The 22892-nt window shown below is 41.4% G+C and overlaps 1 protein-coding gene across 1 annotated transcript in view; it reads right to left on the bottom strand.

Moving 5' to 3' along the window:
• The window catches only part of UNC5D (unc-5 netrin receptor D), a 637872-nt gene that overhangs the window by 222860 nt on the left and 392120 nt on the right, over window positions 1-22892 (bottom strand). The window contains exon 4 of the mRNA NM_001192518.3: window positions 9817-9920. Within this exon, the coding sequence (NP_001179447.1) occupies window positions 9817-9920 (104 nt within the window). The remainder of the gene's footprint in view (window positions 1-9816; window positions 9921-22892) is intronic.

Raw genomic sequence — 22892 nt, 5'->3', positions numbered from 1 at the left:
CAGTAGCATATTGGGCACCTACCAACCTGGGAAGTTTATCTTTCAGTGTTCTATCTTTTTACCTTTTCATACTGTTCATGAGGTTCTCAAGGCAAGAATACTGAAGTGGTTTGCCATTTCCTTCTCCAGTGGACCATGTTTTGTCAGAACTCTCCACCATGACCTGTCCATCTTGGGTGGCCCCACAAGGCATGGCTCATGGTTTCATAGATCCCCAACCAGTAGTGCTGCAGAAGCTGAAGTTGAATGGTTCTATGAAGACATTCGAGAACTAACACCCAAAAAAGATGTCCCTTTCCATTATAGGGGACCGGAATGCAAAAGTAGGAAATCAAGAGATACATAGAGTAACAGACAAATTTGACTTGGCCTTGGAGTACAAAATGAAGCAGGGCAAAGGCTAACAGAATTTTGCAAAGAGAATGCACTGATCATAGTAAATACCCTCTTCCAACAACACAAGAGAAGACTCTACACATGGACATCACCAGACGGTCAATACCGAAATCAGATTGATTATATTCTTTGCAGTCAAAGATGGAGAAGCTCTATACAGTTAGCAAAAACAAGACAAGGAGCTGACTGTGGCTCAGATCATGAACCCTTTATTGCCAAATTCAGACTTAAATTAAAGAAAGCAGGGAAAACCACTAGACCATTCAGTGGTTTATCAATGGTTTATTCAGAAGGGTAAATCAAATCCCTTCTGATTATACAGTGGAAGTGACAAATAGATTCAAGGGATTAGATCTGATAGAGTGTCTGAAGAACTATGGACAGAGGTTTGTGACATTGTACAGGAGGCAGTGATCAAGACCATCCCCAAGAAAAAGAAATGAAAAAAGGCAAAATGGTTGCCTCAGGAGGCCTCACAAAAAGCTGAGAAAAGAAGAGAAGCTAAGGGCAAAGGAGAAAAGCAAAGATAAACCCATCTGAATGCAGAATTCCAAGGAACAGCAAGGAGAGATGAGAAAGCCTTCCTCAGTGATCAGGGGAAAGAAAGAGAGGAAAACAACAGAGAGGGAAAGACTAGAGATCTCTTCAAGAAAATTAGAGATACCAGGGGAACACTTCATGTAAGGACAGGTGCAATAAAGGACAGAAATGGTATGGACCTAACAGAAGCAGAAGATATTAAGAAGAGGTGGCAACAATACACAGAAGAATTATATAAAAAAGATCTTCATGACCCAGATAGCTACAATGGTGTGATCACTCACCTAGAGCCACACATCCTGGAATGTGAAGTCAAGTGGGCCTTAGAAAGCATCACTACGGACAAAGCTAGTAGAGGTGATGGAATTCCAGTTGAGCTCTTTCAAATACTAAAGATGATGTTGTTAAAGTGCTGTACTCAATATGCCAGCAAATTTGGAAAACTCAGCAGTGGCCACAGGACTGGTAAAGGTCAGTTTTCATTACAATCCCAAAGAAAGGCAATGCCAAAGAATGCTCAAACTACCGCACAAATGCACTCATCTCACACTCTAGTAAAGTAATGCTCAAAATTCTCCAAGCCAGGCTTCAGCAGTACATGAACCATGAAATTCCGGATGCTCAAGTTGGATTTACAAAAGGCAGAGGAACCAGAGATCAAATTGCCAACATCCGTTGGATCATTAAAAAGCAAGAGAGTTTCAGACATCTACTTCTACTTCTGCTTTATTGACTATGCCAAAGCCTTTGACTGTGTGAATTGCAACAAACTGGAAAATTCTTAAAAGAGATGGGACTATCTGACCACCTGACTTGCCTCCTTAGAAATCTGTATCCAGGTCAAGAAACAACAATTAGAACCAGACATGGAACAACAGACTGGTTCCAGATTGGGAAAGGAGTATGTCAAGGCCGTATACTGTAATTCTGTTTATTTAACTTATATTCAGAGTACATCATGTGAAATGCTGGGCTGGATAAGGCACAAGCTGGAATCAAGATTGCCAGGAGACATATCAATATTTCTCAGATACACAGATACGTGGATGACACCACACTTATCAAAAAGCGAAGAATTAAACTTAATGAAAGTGAAAAAGGAGAGTGAATAAGTTGGCTTGAAACTCAACATTCAGAAAATGAAGATCATGGAATCCAGTCCCATCACTTACTGGCAAAAAGATGGGGAAACAATGGGAACAATGAGAGAATTTATTTTGCGGGGCTCCAAAATCACTGCAGATGGTGACTGCAGCCATGAAATTAAAAGACACTTGCTCCTTGGAAGAATAGCTATGACTAACCTAGACAGCTTATTAAAAAGCAGAGACATTACTTTGCCAACAAAGGTCCATCTAGTCAAGGCTATGGTTTTTCCAGCAGTCATGTATGGATGTGAGAGCTGGACTATAAAGCAAGCTGAGTGCTGAAGAATTGCTGCTTTTGAACTGTGGTGTTGGAGAAGACTCTTGAGAGTCCCCTGGACTGCAAGGAGATCCAACCAGTCCATCGTAAAGGAAATCAGTCCTGAATATTCATTGAAAGGACTGATGCTGAAGCTGAAACTCCAATACTTTGGCCACCTGATGTGAAGAACTGACTCACTGAAAAGACCCTGATGCCGGGAAAGATTGAAGGCGGGAGGAGAAGGGGACAACAGAGGATGAGATGGTTGGATGGCATCACCGACTCAATGGACATGAGTTTGAGTAAGCTCTGGGAGTTTGTGATGGACAGGGAAGCCTCGTGTGCTGCAGTCCATGGGGTCACACAGATTCAGACACGACTGAGTGACGGAACTAAACTGAATGCCATTCATAAGACTCCCCAAGGGATAAGGTAAAACCACAGATAGTTACCAGCTTCTGTAAATAACCAAAATAACCATTTATTTCCTCCATGCACTAGATTGTGTGTGCTCAGATGCTAAGGCATGGCCAACTCTTTTGTGACTCCATGGACTGCAGCCTGCCAGGCTCCTCTGTCTATGGGTTTGCCCAGGCAAGAATATTGGAGTGTGCTGCTGTTTCCTTCTCCAGGGGTCTTCCTGACCCAGGGATGGAAACCTTATCTCCTGCATTCATAGGCAGATTCTTTACCATTGAGCCACAAGGGAAGCCCATAAAAGATTATATGCAGTAGATAACAAGAGAGGAAGACAGGAAGCATTCTGGTGCTTCATCCTCTGATGAACTTGAAAGGCAAGAAAAAGGCACAGGCTTGGAGGAAGAGCTCATGGGCTGCCTGGGGAGAGACGGGCTGGTCCTAGCAGCATCCTTCTTCATGGGGCTGAAAGTGTGTTAAAAATCGCAAAGGTTTTCAATTTCAATCTGCATCCTCAACTGTAATGAAACCCTACATGTTCCTCTGAGAAGCAAAGTTCACGATGCTTTAGAAAAGAAGAAAATGAGAAGGAAGAACTGAAGCCACAATCCTCTCTACTATTTATTTAGTATTAGAAACTGTGCTAGATGCCTTGCATATTCTTGGGTTTTCTTCTTCTCTGGCTGGAGCAATCCTACAGGGAAAGTGTTGTTCCTATTTTCAGATGAGGCCTCTGAGGTTCAGGGTGGCCAGTATTTGCCATAGGTCATAGTGTTAGGAGGTGCTAGTCCGGATCGGACTGCAGTTTCACTCCAAAATTGTTACTTTCCCTTCATTATGCCACACTAAGAATTTTCAGTTCTCTACCATTTCCAGACTCCACGACTATATCTCAGGAGAGAGAACCCAGTGATACAGACATCATTATGCACTTATGAGGATATAACCGGGGCCCTTTATGACAATGAAATCTTTTGGGGTCATGGCCAAATGTGGGGAAAGTTGTAATAAGGGTGGAGACTACTTGTATTCTCTCCTCTTCATATGCCCCCTTTCATTTCCCTCCAAGGCACCCTCTCTGTAACTGAAGACATTCCGTACTTCCTGTTTCCTAAGACTGCATCCAACCCAGGCTCCTGGTCCTTGGGAGCACAGGGGCTCCAGGACTGCCCTGCTCCCAGAGCCTCTATTCCCTGCGTGTTCATAAGTTTTATCGCCAGATGACCTATTTCAAACAAAGAAACAGCAATTAGAACAACTTTAGGATTAGCATATCAGCTGGAAGAGATTTCAATGAAAAAAACTATTTCTCAGGGCAGACTGTCAGGCAGAACAAGAAGATATGTTATTACTGGCCTAGGGGTCCCAACCAATCCTATCATCTCACTAAAAAGAAACACCAACTAGCAAAGAGAGGAAAAGTCTAAGCTTTAAGTTTGATTGACTCTGTGATCTGAAACCTTGGACAAGTTCCTATAAGATGTACATGAAAATATCAAGAGCTTTCTAGCATCTCATAGCACACTTCTGCAAATTAAATTAAAAATAGAAAAGACTACTTAACACAGTGCCTGGCACACAGGGGCACTCTTTCTATTCTTATGCAAAGCACCTTGTCTGGTCGTCTAGATGGAGTTAGTTGCCAAGTATGTTCTATCTTACAGAGAGAAGGCAGAGGTGTCTTGTGAAAATAAGACTTGCTCCCAAGGTTTCTTTCAATGTGATAAGTAGGAGACCTCCTATTCCACTGCAGGACAAGACCAGCTGGTCCATCAGCTGGTTCTGACTGGACCAGTCACAACTCCTTCTAGTGATGACCTCTGGGACCCCACAGGAGGTGGGCAGGACGGGAACCAGGCTGCAGTCGACCAGGTGGAACGCAACCGGCTCAGAGAAGGTACCTTTGATGACATTTCACAGTGACCATTATGTAACTGATCAATTTCCGAGCAGTTTCCAGTTACTGCCATTCTGAAGAGTCATTAATGTTAGGATATTTGCATGACAAAGAGGTCAGTAAGCACAAAAATACTCTGCAATCTGAAGACCCCATGACAGGCACTGGCAGACATCCCCACCTCAAGAGACCCTGACCACAGAAGGTATGAACATTTTCACCTTCTTTCCCTATCTGTATCCATCTCTCTCACAGCTTTCTCCTCTAGATCGACCTGCCCTTCAACAAAAACACAAACGTTGGCGGTCATAACTAGTGTGTAAGCTATTGCTGAAACTAAAGAGCTGTAAATATCAGTGCACAGACATAGGTAGTATCCATCTCATAAATAAGTGAAATTTCAAAGTAACACATGTGTTTGGAAACCAGATGCTTTCCTACCTTAAGAAGATGCTATAAAAGCTTGTAAGGGTCCCACACCAGCCATTAACCCACAGTGCAGCTGAAACATTCTCCATATTCATCCATAATACAAAAGGCGGGAAACAAAGCTTCCCCTCTTCAGCTCAGAATTTCTGTTTTAAACCATCCTACAGTCACAGCTGTTCCTTGAAATGGCCCTCTTTCAGCCAGCCTGGCTCTGAAATTTATTTCTAATGATGTCTATGTGCTTAAAAATAAAAGATTATTAATACATCAAGGGGGAGTGGAAAGTGTACTGAGTTCAAGAGTGGCCCCCTTCCCAAATTTCAAGCCCACACATAACCTGTGCATGTGACCTTATTTGGAAATAGGGTCATTGCAGACGTACTGTGACCAAGAAGATTAACACCAGGCATTACTGGATTGAGGTTGACCCTCATCCAATGATTCACGTTCTTGTAAAAGCCAAAATTCAGACATATGGAGATAGAGAGAGACTTCCCTGGTGGTCCAGTGGCTAAGACTCCATGCTCCCAACGCAGGGGGCCTGGGTTTGATCCTCAGTGTTGAACTAGATTTCACATGCCCCACCTAAGAGTTTGCATGACACAACGGAAGATCCCAAAAGACCTCCCATACCACCACCAAGATCAGAGGTCCTGATGCTGCGTCTAAGACTCTGCACAGTCAAATAAATAAATATTAAAAAAGAAAGTGATAAAAAAGATACAGAGAGAATAATACCCATTTGAAGATGGAGGCAGAGTCTGTAGTCATGTATCTACACCCAAGGGCAGCAAGGATTGTCAGAAACCACCAGAATCTAAGAGAAAAGCTCATTTTCCAGAACCCCCAGGAAAACTAACCCCGCCTGCACCCTACTTCAGACTTCTAGCCTCCAGAACTGTGAGAGAATTCAGTTTGACTGTTTTAAGTCCCGGTATGTAGTCATTTGTCACAGCAGCCCCAGGAAACTAATCCAGGAAGTAAATACCTACCAGCATAGAAATCTGGCAAGAGGGGAGGCACCAGAAAAGAAAATATACTTTCATACTGAGAAGTCTGTATTTATTGTGTTCCTTCTTCCCCTGGCCAAGAACTCTCCCAAATACTGTTTTCACTGCCATCAGGGTGTGTGACTACCGGAAGTTTTTCACATAGGGTTCTGCTCCTGTGGTTATAGCTGAAAATCACATCAGAATGGGGTGGGGAGTGACCGGGGAGGAGGGAGGCCCAAGAGAAAGGGGATATATATACATATAAATATACATACACACACACACACACACACACACACGTGTGCTTAGTTGCCCAGTTGTGTCCAACTCTTTGTGACCCTGTGGACTGTAGCCTGCCAGGCTCCTCTGTTTGTGGGAATTCACTAGGCAAGAATACTAGAGTGGGTTGCCATGCCTTTCTCCAGGGGATCTTTCCAACCCAGGGATCAAACCCAGCTTTCCTGCATTGCAGGCAGATTCTTTACCATCTGTGCTATCATATAGCTCAACAGATGTTTGTGATATAGCAGAAAGTAATACAACATCGTAAAGCCACTATGCAGGTACGCTCAGTCGTGTCCTGCTCTTTGCAACCCCATGGTCTATAGCCCGCCAGGCTCTTGTGCCCATGGGATTCTCCAGACAAGAATACTGGAGTGGGTTGCCATGCCCTTTTCCAGGGGATCTTCCCTACCCAGGGATCAAACCTGCATCTCCTGCGTCTCGTGCATTGGCAGGCAGAATGTTTACCACTGAGCCTCCTGGGAAGCCCTATACTTCAATAACAAATAAACAAAAGAAACATAAAGTTGGAAAAAGGAACTGAGCCAATAGGGACAACTCATTTCCTTTCAAGGACAATGTTGGGGCAAGAAAGGTGGAGGGATGTTTCAAGAGCTGCTTCCAAATTCAACCCAAGTTCAGCCTTTCCCAAGTATTGAGTTGGCTAAAAGATTCCTTTGGGTTTTTCCATACAATGGTATGAACAATCTGAATGAACCTTTTGGCCAACCCAACAGTTGACCAGCTAGGAATGCTGCTTGCTTCCTAGAGGCTAATTCCTTCTCCAACAGGGATCTTCCCTCCCAACCAGGGTCCCAAAGAGCCTTGGGGTCCTTATAATTCCTAAATCCTTGAGCTCTCTGGGAAGACACTTCAATGTGTGTGTGTGCACGTGTACAAACTCATGGACATACTTATATATCAAGGCATATCTTCCCTTTTGGCTCTTACCCTACCAGGTTACACAATGCTTATCTTCCTCTTCTCTGTTCTGTATTTTCACTGTGTCTTCAAAGACCAAGTGAAGAAGGACATATACCCATTTTCTAACACTCAGGAGAAAAAACAAAAACAAGAGTCTAGTGGATTTCACACTTTGGTCTGGGCTGAGTCCCAGCACTACCTCCAATATTCAGGAATAAAGGCAGGAAACGACTTTTCACTCATATTCAACACATATTTATTGGACACCTGGATGTGAGAAGCACTCTTTTCTGTTCTGGGGATAAAAATATAAATATGGGACTTCCATGGAGGTCCGGTGATTTTAAGACTCTGTACTACCATGGTCTGGTAACTAAGATCCCACATTCTGTGTAGCATGGCCAAACAAATAAAATTCTCCTTGTGGAGGTTAATTCTAATAGAAAATAAGTTGAATAAATACAGTATGGTTGTGCTAAGAGCTAAGAAGTTAATAAATGCAGAGAAAGGGGCTTGAGAGTATACATGTAGGGTAAGGAACCGACATTGTCATCAGAGCGCCTTGAACAGGCCTCACTGAGCAGGAGGTATCTGAGCAAGCCCTGAAGGAAGGGAAAAAACAATATGGAGTACTGGAGTAACTGGAGTAACTGGGGAGGAGTGTTCCAGCCCAGGAGTCAGCATGTGCAAAGGTCCTGAGGCCGGCACGTGGCTGGTGCAGCTGTTGAAGAGTGAGGAGGCTAATGTGGCTACCGCAGGGCCGGAAACTGAACAACAGATGAGGTCAGAGGTAAGAGCAGGCCTGATGATCCTGGACCACATAAAGCATGAAAGTGGACTTTTCTCTGAGTGTCTGAGGAACTTTGGGAAGACTGAACAGCATTATGACTTAAATGGGTGTAAGACCTTTCTTTGGTGGGTCATTGATCTGAGTATCAGTTTTCTTGCCCCTAAAATGGAAAGGCCATGCCAAGTAAATATCTAAGCTCTCTTCTAGGTGTAAAAATTGATTTTTAGACATCTAGACAATGTTTGGTTCCCACAGAACAGATAATAAAACCATGACCTTCTGCCCATCTTCAGTGCTCTCTGGTGCTTCAAAGTTGACACAGTGACCCAGCCCAGGCTTGGCAGAGAGCCTGGTTATAAGAGATGGTGTGATTATAGCAAACGGCTGGTACCTGAGTGAGTCCCCCAGGAACACGTGGGGTGTCCTCAATTATACCCACATTCACCCGGCCCCATTACACCCAGCCACCTGTTCCCCGCCTCAGAAATCTAGGACACTGTCTGTACAGAACAAGGCGGTGCCCAAAGGAGATCAAATATCTGTTTGCTTCACATTAAATACAAATCTAAAAATAAGCATTTTCCTTTCTCATCATTTCGCATCACGCATGGAGAGTTCACTTTAATTTTCAAGTCCGTTTACTTCATTTCAGGGAAGTTTGGGAGCTTTGAATAGAATCCACCCTGCAGGCTTCTTGTCTGGATCAGCAAGTCTGTCTGTTTTCGGTTCCCCTTGGAACATTTTACTCCTCTGTCCTTCCAAATGCAAAATCCCACAGCAATGCACAACAAAGTCTCCTGTTGTTTTAATATCTCTACTTCTTAGTGAGGAAACCACGACTCTCAGGACCTTCCCCTAGCTGCTCAGAGAAGAGTCACAGCTGGCCTCTCTACTGCTGGACTCAGACCTATGTTTGCATATGTATTGGGTTGGCTAAAACATTTGTTTAGGCTTTTCCATCAGCTTATACAGGAAAACCTGGATGAAGTTTTCGGCCAACCCCCAAACAGGACTTTATCAAGCAATCTTTGTACTTCTGAATAGACCCCACAATATTATCTTAATACCCATATTACGAGTCTGTCAGAACCTCTTTTAATAGTGACTGAAAGAACACCATCCCCACCAGCACAGTGTGTTATTAATGACAATTATAGCCTAACCATATGATAGAAGCTTCTGGAAAACCAGCAAGGAGCAAAAACTATGACGACTCTGGATTCCTACCACCTCACTGCAAACGACAGAAAACTGATCAGAGATCTGTGACCTCCAACACTTTGTGTGTCCCCCACGCCAGCACAGCACCTAAAACATAACGAACACTCCAGGGTTGTCTGTTTCGTAAGCAAATGAAGGATAAGTGCAAACACCCGTGCAACTTGGCACTGGAGCCCGACCGCCTTCTTTCTACACTGTTTTCATGTGACTTTGCTGTTAGATGGATCTAGAAACCAATGTACAAAGCAGAGTGCCCAGGGTGACGGATGAGGCCACAGAGCAGGCACCGGCATCACCGAGGCCCCCAGGAGGAAGGGCACAGAACAATTTCCACCCAAACTGGCTGGCGAGAGCTTAAGAAATTAGAGAGACAATTTCCTCTTCCAGCTTATTCCCATCAGCCGCTTCACCATCTTTAGCGGTTGGGTCCAGGCAGCAAGAAGGCCTGGCCCAGGCTCGCTTACATCTCCTGTGAGCACACAGGACTCAGTCCCCCGCCTTGGGAACTGGCCTGGTCTTACCTCCGCAGCAGGAACTCCCTCGGGCGGCCGGCAGTGTAGCACAATCATGCCTTCGATGGGTACCTCCCTTCCCTGCGGGTCTTGCTCAAAGTTTTTCCGTAAATCTGCAAAGAATGGGAAAGACATAACACTTTGGGGCCAGGAAGATCCACATTTGCTCCAAAGATGATAAAACAGTGAGCTTACTGTCACAGTCTAGACACACACACACACACCCCTGGTTTCAGGAGTTCCAGAATCTAAGAATCCTTTTCCTGAATATTCAAACACATTTCACATAAGCCTTAACCAAACTGTCCCTAATGTTCTCTACTGATATGACGGATAGAAGATTTATTAGGAGAGCAGGAAAGAAAAACTCATTACTTCATGAGTCTTTGCTAGCATTATCTACTTAGCATCTGATAAAATACTTGGTCTAATAAATTGCCATCCACAGCTATTATGCATCTGAGGTGCTCGTGATTTTATTAACTAAAGAATGCATTATTAATCTGTAACCTCTGCATTCCCTTCGCCCTCTAGGGACCTCTAGAAGATGGTAATAGAGTGTGATTACCTATTAGTCTTTTATTTGTAACCAGGGAGAAGAGGCAACATTCAACCACAACAAAATCTATAACCTATCCCACCAAACATATAATTAAAAAATACAACGCCCTCCAGTCCAACAACAACGCTGGGCATCCATGCAGTGCCTTTCATGGAAGACTCCAGGCTCTCTGCAAACAAGCTGCACCATTAACCTCTTACACATAGAAGGGTGACATTTGGAGGGGTTAATTGGCTTGCCAGTGGTCACAGAGAGTATCAACGCCAGGGATGGGGAAGAATTTACCACGTGTCCAGACATTAGTCTCTGAGTACTCACCAGCAAATCTTTTTCAGGGGAAAGGACACACACGGGGACAGTTGAGAAAGAGAGAAAGAGTATCATTTGCATGGTTTTCCACTTAAGCATATGCTTCATTAACAAGAGTGGGAGTTGGCCTCTACTTCTTTCGGAGGTGTCATAACAACACTTTGATGATTGAAACCCACAAGCTTATTTCTGCTGTCATTTGAAAGCCTGGGACACTGGAGTGAAGACAGTTTGACAAGCCTTCCTCAAGACTTGCTCCTCCCTCCCGGACAATGTATTTTTCTTCAACTAAGGATCTCAAATTACAGGCTGTGGATTTATTGATTTAATTTTCTTTAGTGCTTACAATAACATGAAATATGTTCTCTGTAAAGAGCAGAGCTTCAGAGTCAGTTACATCTGTATAGATGGTATAAATACATTAAACTTGCTTTTAGCAAGTCAGAAACACGCCATGAATAACAAGCCCAGCAGTCCATGTATTCACTTTCTTTGGAATTTTGCTCTTAATGTTTTCCTTCCCAGAGGCGACTGATGTCTTTTTTCAGCAGAGCTGTCTATCTGGAGATCATCGTGAGTGTGTGTGAAGCCAAGGATCTTACAAGGACTCACACTGTAGGCAGGTGGCAGGATCTATTTTCCCGTTTCTCTGCTATCCTCCCAAATTTTAAAGCCAAGCTTCCATCTATTAGAGATCTGTAAATTGCCACGGCAGATCTGCAAATTGCCACAGCCTTTATGATTCAGAATTTCTGATTCCAAGTTTGAAGAAGTTCACATAATTGATAACAAAACTATGAGTGATGGGGATGTGAATAAACCTCAGAATGAAAAATCTCATGTTTCCTGCACAATTGGACCACAAATTCTCCTTTGCTTAAAAATCCCCTTTCCAGGAACGTCCCTGGTGGTCCAGTGGTTTAGAATCTGTGCTGCAATGCAGAGGATGTGGGTTCACTTCCTGGTTGGGGAATTAAGATCCCACGTGCCATGGGATAACTAAGCAGGTGGGTTACACCTACTGAACCTGCAGACCAAACAAAAGACCTCACAGAATGCAAAGAAAACCCTACGTGCCACAACTCAGCCTGACGCAGCCAAACAAATCAATAAATAAATTATAAAAAATCCTCTTTCCTTATGACTAATTTACTCATCAGGACTACAGTAAACCCCCTTATTCATGGGGTTCATTCCAAGAACCCAGTGGGTGCCTGAAACCACAGATAGTACAAATCCTATATATCTTGTTTTTTTCCTATGCATACATACCTATGATAAAGTTCAATTTATAAAGCAGGCACAGTAAGAGATCAACATACTAAGACTAAAATAGAACAATTATAACAATACTGAAATAAACATTCCATGAATATAGTCTCTCTCAAAATATCTTACTGGACAAATTTAATGCTTTTCCATCTTAACTGAACACTTCAGTGTGGTGGCTGTAATGTTTTTAGTTTGAGGGGCAACAGTAAAACTAACAAGGGTTTCTTTTCCCTTCTTCACCATTTCATGGAGAGAAGATTCATGCTTACTATAGATCTTAAGAAGCTCAGCATAAAATTTTTCTTTCCTTGCTAAATCCTTATTAAGAACTTTCACTTTTTCACTTAAAGAAAGCACTTTTCAGCATTTCTTTGGTATACCTGAATTTCCAGCATCACTATCCTTACGCTTTGGATCCATTATTAATTAAAACAAGGGTTACTTGAACACAAGTACTGTCACACCAGGACAGTTGATCTGATAACCAAGGCAGCTACTAAGATCAACGTGCAGGATACACTGGACGAAGAGATGATTCACTTCCTGTGCAGCATGCAGCTGGATGGCAGGAGATTTCATCATGCTATTCGGAAGAGCACGTGACTTAAAACTTACGAATTGTTTATTTCTGAAATTTTCCATTTAATATAAGGTTGATGTGGGTAACTGGGTAACTGAAACCACAGATAAGAGAGATGACTCTGTATTGAAAGGAGCCTGTTGCAGAGCGTGGGGGACTCTTACATGACACATTGGGTTGCTAATGGAAAGAAACGGTGGTATTTTTGTGCCTAATTCTGTTTGGCTTGTTTGCTACTTTTTCCTGATCTTTGATTGCTTTGTTTTCGAAAAGGAAGTCTTACCCAGTGCTGCTACACAATGATTGCAGTTTTGACAACACCAAATAATCTGCATTCAACCCAATGAAGCACAGAAAACAGAGAGTGGGAATTTCTATTTTGTTTTATACTATTTCTATTTTGTCTTCTATTTCCTTTTCTTTGCTCACTAGAAATGGAAATGGTAACAAAATGCAGAGTTTTTGGGTATTTCCACACATCAGCAAATGAGAAGAAACTAGACTTTAGTCGTTTTTCCTCCACACTGCTTAAGGAACTAGCTAAGCAAATATAAAGAAAGGAAAACCCTGAGAATTTCTCTGGTGGTCCAGTGGCTAAGACTTGGTGCTCCCAAAGCTGGGGGGTCCTGGGTTCAATCCCTGGTCAGGGAACTAGATCCCATGTCCTGCAACTGAAAGATTCCACATGCTGCAACGGAGACCTAGAGCAGCCAGTTAAATAAATCTTAAAAAAAAAAAGAAAAAAGAAGGAAAATCCCGTATTGACACTGGGATATAGGAAAGGGTATTGTCTATAAGCAAGAAGTTAGGAGAAATTTCTTTTTGATCTCATACAGTCAGGATCAGATTGAAGAAAGGACCCACATGACACCCTGATCTTTCCAATTGACATTGGCAATCACCGTTGAAGTTTTGCAACAAGAAGTATATATCCACTTCTAAATGCGGAGATAGGACGATTAAAGGCAGAAGACAGAGGGTCAGGCAACAACTGTGGTGTCATAAACATGGATCCAACTCATCAAAGGCAGCCCACCACACACCAGGTATCACATCAAGTAAGAAACCCAAGTGTCAGAGTTCTGGCTTGTGCCTAATACTGGTGGCAGGAACTCTGGTATTTTTGATACCCAAGGAGGGCAAACATACCAGACAAATTCCAGAGAGCTACTAAATATACCAAAAATTATAGAAATAAATTCTTAGACATAGACGTAAATGATTTCAGCTCTATGATTCTCATCATAGGTCACTCAATCTAGTTTTGCTGTTTGTTTGTTTGCTTAGGGTTTTTGCTTGTTTGCTTTTGATTTTGTATTTTTCTTGACCCTGCCAGGCAGCTCGCAGGATCTTAGTTCCCGATCAGGGATTGAACCCAGGCTCCTGGCAGTGAAAGAAGTGAGTCCTAACCACTGGACCGCCAGGGAATTCCTGACAACTTCTGAATTGGCAAACTAGATACTTTGATCACCTAAGCTAGTTCCAAGGCTTGAAAGATTCACAGAGAAAACTGTATCAATTCTAACAGTAGGAAAAGCATCCCCAGTCTTGCAAAAAGAATCACACTACAAATGAAGGAGACAAACTGCAGACTGAAATGGTTTCCCCTAAGACTGGAAACAAGAGGCATTTTTGGAGAACTTCTAATTTAAGTTATTTAAAATCAAAAGGAAATAGTAACTGAGAATCTACAGTAGAGATTTATAAATAGGATAACATCTGAGATCAAGAAAACTGCCACTATGCATGAAAAACAAAACAAAACTGCTGAATTAGAAATATATGTCATGGAGACAGTAAACAGCATACTGAAGATTGCTGAAAATCGAACAGAAGACAGATTTGTCAGGATCCAGGCAAGAAACAGGAAGCACACAGTTGTTTTAACAGAAAATATTAATGTAAAAATTGAAGGGCTAAATAGGCAAAAGGGGAACTCCTAGGAGCTGTTCCCATCCCAGGGAGGGGGCGGTGAGGGAACCAAAGGAAGACACTGAGGTTAGAGAACTTTGAAGCTTAGAGAGGGCTCTACTCTCCAAGGAGAGGGCACAGCGTGCTGGCGCCTCAGGAACTTGCAAGAGGGAACCAGGACTTAAGACCTAGACCTCTGAAGAAGGGCTGGTGGTGCTGGCATCTCTTGGAGGAGAGGGATGGGTGCAGCACATAAAAAAGCTGGATCTGGAATTACTTTAAAAAAGTAAGTGGGAAGCAAGAAGCTGCTGCCACTTCTATATAGAAATTCAGCTGGGATGATGTTGACAGAGACAGAAAATGAACAGAAAGAAGCAGCCTTCCCTTCCTCTTTCACTCTGTGGTCCTCTCTGGCGCCCCCTATTGGTGGAACCTTACAGGGAGCTAGGGTCTGGCAAGGGAGTCCTAGCCCTAGCTTCAGAAAATACAAACCATTCGTTTTAGAGATGGCAGTAGCTTAGTATCCAGCAGACCCTAGTTTAAAAAATGTTTTCCAGGAGAACTCTAATAATTACATATTCTATCTCTGTTTTCCTCACTCGATCATCAGTTCAATGAGTATGGGCTTTATGTCTGAGATACTCATTCTTACAGTCCCAGTGCCTTCTGATATAGGAAAGGTTCTTAGTATCAATAAACATAAGTTGAACACATGAGCTAGGAGGAAATGACGAAATGATAAATGAGTTTGCCAGAAAAAGGATAAAACAAATAACAAAAGAAAATGTTGAGTTAGAGAAATACAATTTAAATACAATAGTTCATTTAGAAGATACAGTAAGTGTAAAGAGAATAAATGATAATTAAATTAATAATGATAAAATGCAGTCTTCTCTGAGTTGAGAAAAAACTTGAGTTTGCAAAAGAGCTCACTGGATACAAGGCAAAATAATTTGGAAAAGAAAAACTGTTCTAGGTATATTATAGTTGAAATTTTTAACAAAATTTCTAAAACTGTAAAAAATAATTTTACAAGTATTTTACAATAAATAAACAGAAGTAACTAAAGTTTTCATACAGAATTAACACTGTTAAAACGTCTTTTATCCAAAGCCATCTTAGATTCAATGCAATGCCTATCAAAATCCCACTGTCACTTTCACGGGAAAAGAGAAGAAATTCTAAATTCAGCATGGAACCACAAGAGACACTTAAGAGCTAAAACAAACTTGAGAAAAAAGGACAAAGCTGGAGGCATGACATTTCCTGGTTTCATACTACACCACAAAGCAACAGTAATCAAAACAATATGGTATGGGTATAAAAACAGGGAAATAGATGAATGAAATAGAAGCGAGAGCCCAGAAATAAACCTTCATATATATGGCTAACTGATGTTTGAAACGAGATACAAATGTACCAAATGGGAAAAAGACAGTCTCTTCACTAGTGGTGCTGGAAAATTTGGATATATGCAAATGTAAAAGAATGAAATGTGCACGAGAACCCTTCCCTTATATCACACACACAAGTTAGCTTGAAATGGATTGAAGACTTATACATAAAAACCTGAAACTGTGAAACTGCTATAGGAAAACAAAGGGGGAAAAAAAAACTCCTTAACAACATTTTTGTATATAACAACAAAATCACAAGCAACAACAATGACTATATAAAATTAATTGACTTATGTGCAGCAAAAGAAATGATCAACATGAAAGGCAACCTGAGGAATGACAGAAAATATTTTCAAACTATATATTTGATAGGGCATTATATCCAAAATATATAAGGAATTCATTCAACTCAACAGTAAAAACACAATGACCCAGTCCAAATAAAAAATGAGCAAAGGACCCAAACAAACATTTTTCCAAAGAAGATGTACAAATGGCCAGTGGGTACATGACAAGGTGTTCAACATCACTAACCAGAGAAATGCAAAAATCAAATCCACCTCACTTCTACCAGAATAGCCAATATCAACCCTTGTTAGGGGCTAATGCAGCTGATGACTTTCAGTTGAAGCCAGCATTTATTTACCATTCTGAAAATCCAATGGCCCTTAAGGAGGATGCTAAATTTACTCTGCCTGAGTAAATTATAACAGAACAACAAAGCTTGGATAATAACTCATCTGTCTACAACCTGATGTGCTGACTATTTTAAGCTCATTGTTGAGATTTCATTGACAATGTACCTGGTCATCCAAGAGTTCTAATGGAGAGCCACAATATTAATACTGTTTTCATGCCTTCAATAAAGCAAAGCACACTGAAATGAGGTTATGTCTGTATCTGTCTGAATTGTTGGTCTGCCACTTACAAGCACCTTGACTTGATAAGTATCTTTATTTCTCTTTGCCTCACATTCCTCATCTGGAAAATTAAAACATACTAATTTCTGTTACATATAGTTGGGTCTGAATTATATGCTAATATGTGCAAAATCCTTTTAAGTGCACTGGGTGCATGAGTTCAGTTCAGTTGCTCAGTTGTGTCCAACTCTTTGCGACCCCATGAATCCCAGCACGCCAGGCCTCCCTGTCCATCACCAATAGGACTTAATTAAGGTCACATCTATCATCATATCCTATTATAAAGCCATGACTATTAAAAGATCTTGTCATTAATCAATATACAAATTATTTATAAACTACAACACCTTTCAAAGGCACTCAAATAAAAACATAACTTAGCATATGATATATACTAAATATTATATACTTATACTGATATGAGTGAGTGAGTGAGTGAAGTCGCTTAGTCATGTCTGACTCTTTGTGACCCCATGGACTGTAGCCTATCCAGGTTCCTCCGTCCATGGGATCTTCCAGGCAAGAACACTGGAGTGGGTTGGCATTTCCTTCTCCAGGAGATCTTCCCGACCCAGGGATTGAACCCAGGTCTCCCACACTGTAGGCAGATGCTTTACCGTCTGAGCCACCAGGGAAGATCCTTATACTGATATACAATGTACAAATTAGGATGGCCGTTTGGATAAAACGATAAAGTGAGATCTATATCTTATTTCATACCAAAGTAAATCCCATCTTAATAAAAATATTATCTACAAAGCCACAGCAGTAATAAAATACTTATTGGATCTTAAGTTAGGAAAGCCTTTTCTAAACCCAAAATTGGAGGAAGAATACCTTAGGAAATGATCAGCAGATACTGTCTTGTCAAAACTGAAAACTGTTTTTACCTAAAAGACTACAAGAAAAATTTAACAGTTTTAATATATTATAAAGGGCACTTTTGGAACAAAGTGAGAAGGATAAATACCCTAAAATAAAATGTCAAAGGGGCATGAAAACATAACTTACAAAAGAAGGACACAAATGAATAATAAACGATATTTAGAAGTGCCAATGTCACTAATTGTTACTGAAATACTAATTTAAAAAGTGTCAGTATGTCTCTTTACTCTTCCAAACAGCCTCTGGTTTGTTTTCTTTGTTTTAAAGGATAGTTTCCAGTTTTAGAAAGAGTATAGAGAACTGAATGAAAAGAGCCTCTTGAAAGTGAAAGAGCAAAGTGAAAAAGTTGGCTTAAAACTCAACATTCAGAAAACTAAGATCATGCTCTAGTCCCATCACTTCATGGCAAACAGATGGGGAAACAATGGAAACAGTAACAGACTTTATATTTTTGGGCTCCAAAATTACTGCAGATGGTGACTGTGGCCATGAAATTAAAAGACACTTGCTCCTTGGAAGAAAAGTTATGATCAACCTAGCAGCATATTAAACAGCAGAGACATTACTTTGCCAACAAAGGTCTGTCTAGTCAAGGCTATGGTTTTTCCAGTAGTCATATATGGATGTGAGAGTTGGACACTAAAGAAAGCTGCTGCTGCTAAGTCGCTTCAGTCGTGTCCGACTCTGTGCGATCCCACAGACAACAGCCCACCAGGCTCCCCGGTCCCTGGGATTCTCCAGGCAAGAACACTGGAGTGGGTTGCCATTTCCTTCTCCAATGAATGAAAGTGAAAAGTGAAAGTGAAATCGCTCAGTCGTGTCGGACTCCTAGCGACCCCATGGACTGCAGCCCACCAGGCTTCTCCGTCCATGGACTTTGCCAGGCAAGAGTACTGGAATGGGTTGCCATTGCCTTCTCTGAAAAAAAGCTGAGCGCTGAAGAATTGATGCTTTTGAACTGTGGTGCTGGAGAAGACTCTTGAGAGTCCCTCAGTCTGCAAGGAGATCTAACTAGTCCATCCTAAAGGAAATCAGTCCTGAATGTTCATTGGAAGGACTGATGCTGAAGCTGAAACTCCAACATTTTGGCCACCTGATGCGAAGAACTGACTCACAGGAAAAGACCCTGATGCTGGGAAAGATGGAAGGCAGGAGGAGAAGTGGACAATAGAGGATGAGATGGTTGGATGGTATCACCGACTCGATGGACATGAGACTGAGCAAGCTCCGGGAGTTGGTGATGGACAGGGAGGCCTGGCATGCTGAAGTCCATGGGGTCACAAAGAGTCGGACACGACTGAGCTACTGAACTGACTGAGTGACTGAGAGAACTGAATAGCCTTAAACATTGCTAGGAGAAATGAAAATGGTTAAACATGAAACCTATAACACATACCAAATGTCCTTAAAAGTTAATTTAGGAGTTCATTATCTAATAAATTAATACTGGTATATTCATAAAACCAAATATTATTTGGCAATAAAAATAAACAAAGGATGGGTACATGCTACAATGTAGAGGAATCTTGAAAACACAATGCTAAATGAAAAAAATGAATTAGAAAAGGCCATATATTGTATGATTTCATTTATTAAATAAAAAAATGTCCAAAATAGGTAAAGACATATAGTGAGAAAGTTGATAAGCATTTAATTAGGGCTGCAGGTGAGGTGGGGGCGAGGGCTGGGAATGCTTCTATCTTATGACGTGATAAAAGTATTCTCAATTGGACTCTGGTAATAATTGCACAGGGCTTCCCTGGTGGCTCAGTGGTAAAGAATCCACCTGCCAATGCAGGAGATGTGGGTCCAATCCCTGGTCTAGGAAGATCCCTTGGAGATAAAAATGGCAACCCACTCCAGTGTTCTTGCCTGGAAAACCCACTGATAGAGGAGCCTGGTGGGCTATAGTCCATGGGGTGACAAAGAATTGGACACTACTTAGCAACTAAACAATGATGATGATCACACAATTCTGAGAGCAACTAAACACTATCAAATTGTACGCTTTAAATAGATGAATTAATTGCCAAGTCATACGGATTAAATCTCAGTACAGCTATTATTAAAAAGAGTTCATTTATATGATTCAGTAATTCCACTACTAAAATTTTCTAAGAAAACTATTAAAGAGCTATATAGAAAAATGTAGCATAGTGATATTCTTCAAATCATCATTTAAAATGCTGAATGACTGCTAATAATCTAAATATTTAATCATATGGGAATGGTTACTATCTTTTTGTGCATTCATATAATGTAATACTATGCCAACTTAAAAAAAAAAAAGCTCAAAGGGTATTTTAAATTACAAGTAAACGTTTGAATAAATTACTAAGATAAAATGGTATTCAGTGAATGATCTCTTTTATCTATTTTTTAATATATAAGGATGGTACTCCTCCAAATGTAACAATTATCTTTTTATAGAATGCGTTCATATCCAAATGAAAGCAGGTACATTTGCTTTAGGAACTTGTCTCGGTGGGTAGCCCTTCTCTTAATTTGCCTCCAGGTTTTCCATAAATGTGTGACAGCCTCATTCAGAATTCACTCCCACTGTTGGTCATGGCCAGACACTGTGCCAGGCAGCACGGGTACATTACTGAACTTGCCGCAGACCCTTCCAGCCTTCCGACAGCATACACTCCAGCAGGGAGGATAGATACGAAACAAGCCTGATGCCTCTGTAATAAAGATTCCGCCTGCAATGCAGGAGCTGCAGGTTCGATCCCTAGATCGGGAAGATCCCCTGGAGAAGGAAATGGCAACCCAGTCCAGTATTCTTGCCTGGAGAATCCCATGGACAGAGGGGCCTGGTGAGCTACAGTCTGTAGGGTCGCAAAGAGTCAGACACGACTGAAGCAACTTAGCACGCACTCAAGAGGTACAGGGATGAGCGCTGAAATAGAGAAGTAGAAAGTTCCATAAGACTGTATTACAGTAGGGCATACCTTAAACATTAGAGGAAAGTGTTTCAAAGAAAGGTATCGGTAGGAAGAGGCAGAGCATCTTACAGGCCTCCGCCAGACACACTATACCTCATTTACTATTTCCATCAGGCTTTTACTGGCTTAAAACATTGTTTTACATATATGTGCTCTCTAGTTTCTTTCTTGCAAGTCTCTGCAAAATGCCTGCGTAGCTACTCCTCTCCCCATAAGTTAGCACATCCCATAAGGACACTCTTCCATTAGACTTGGTCTTCTATCCATATATATTGAGAGGGTAGAATACAAATAGATTTCCACCTTCTGATCTCACTGATACTCACATCATCTGTGGAAAGAAAAAATAATAATTTCCCCATTATTTTGCAGAAGGGAACTGAACCAAGCTGCAGACACACACACACACATCGAGATTGAAGATTTAAAAATGTTTAAATAGCAACTGGTATGGGATTACTATATATGTTATAGGAAAAGCCCTAAAGAGAAATCACTCAGCATTTCAAAGATTTGCTACTGGATAATTATGGGAATATTCATTATATTCTTCATCTGTTTCTGCATTTTCTAAAATTTTCTGTGATGAATGTGGATTTCTTTTACAGCCAGAAAAAAGAAAAATAATGTCCCAAAAAAGCCCCTCTTTCCTACAAGTTGTCAAAAGATTCTTTAAACTAGACCAAACTGAATCAGAAGCCAGGGAAGAAGTACATTTTGTTTCATTTTATTGTACCAAGTTTCACTCCTACGGCATCTATTAAAGAAGGAAGCAAGAAGGACTATATTTTTCAGTCTTTGGTACATGCTGAGATAGTCATCCTAATGTGATTTTACTTATGGAAATCTCTGCAGATAAAAAGATCTTTCATCTGTTTGGTTCAATGCCTCCCTTCAGTACCCGGGAGGGTATACAGTGGTCACTCAATAAATATTTGCTGAATGGATAAATCGATCAGTGAGCTTCCATGTCAACTCATTTAATGATTACTATATACTAATATACCGCATACATCTCCAATAGATAAATGTACTAAATTCTGTTAAAGCAAAGCTTGTTCATTCTCATCTTCATAGCTAGTGTGAAGGATACTAGCAAACATCAGTGCTGATCAATCTGGAGCATCACTCTGTCTGCTTCTGCTGCCTCTTCACCTTGTCCCCTGTTCAGTCCCTCAGCAGAAAGCCAACAAGGCGCACGACCACTGGAACCAGAGCAGGGAAGAGGAGGGAGAGGTAACAAAGCAGGTATTTGGCTAACCTGTAAATCATACAATCAGCCACGAGATCAACCAAGCAGCCGTACTTGCCAATAAGTGGTCCATCTGGGCCAGGCCACGGGAAGCAGCCGCCTCCCTTTCCTCACCTTCTGCCCTGTTTGGCCTTTTTCTCATTTTCCTTTCATGCTACTATGTTAGAAAAGTCACTGTAGCACGGAAAAATCAATAAAAATTCAATTCCGAATAATAGTTCTTTGCAGCTCAGAAACACCAGGGAGTTATCGGCTCATTCAATGTTCTGGCAGTTAATGCAATGAAATAAAAATAATTTACTCATTCAAACCAAATCAGCCAGTGAAAAATCATAGTCTTTTTTTTTTTAATAGTCATAGTCATTTGTTAAGATTGCAGGAGGATGGTACAAAGTCCCATTAGTGCCCGAATACACTGGCATTCAAATCAGCGTCACATCTTTCCCACCCATATTTTACTAAAGGAACAACAAACCACATTTGTCATACATAAAAGGAATTTGTAACTTAGCCAACTACAGTTCATTTGTTGTAATAAAAGGGCCGGTTCACATGCAGAACAGATGGATGCCAGCAAAAGGAAAGTCAAGGCTTGGTGCCCTCAATACTCCAGCCCCTGATGGTTAATACCTGAGAAGTCAGTTCCTAACTCCAGTTCCCAAAGGAAGCACAGAAAAGGCTTCCTGTCAGGTCAATTCTTTCTGTGGTGATAATCTCCTTGTATTTTGGTACATTTACAGATGCTTCTCTTGCCAGCCTGGCTTCAACTCTCTGGCTTACTTACATCTCTGAATTCTGCCCATCCTTGACACACTAATCCATGTTGATGCCAGGCGGCTCCTTGCTGTCATTTCATGCCCTGGCTGTGAATCGTCTGGTTCTGACGTTGTGGTCTTTCTGAAGGACAGCCAGCCCTAAAGGACAACTCCACGTGTAGATTTCTCTGTCCTAAGATTTCTGAAAAGTGTTGCCTTAACTTATTCTTTGGTCGCTAAGTCACATACAACACATTTGCAACCCATGGACTATAGCTCCTCCAGGCTCCTCTA

This window comes from Bos taurus, chromosome 27, assembly GCF_002263795.3.
Source record: "Bos taurus isolate L1 Dominette 01449 registration number 42190680 breed Hereford chromosome 27, ARS-UCD2.0, whole genome shotgun sequence".
Taxonomy (NCBI): Eukaryota; Metazoa; Chordata; class Mammalia; order Artiodactyla; family Bovidae; genus Bos; species Bos taurus.
The sequence above is the reverse complement of the archived record's forward strand: the minus strand, read 5'-3'. Positions and strand labels throughout refer to the sequence as shown.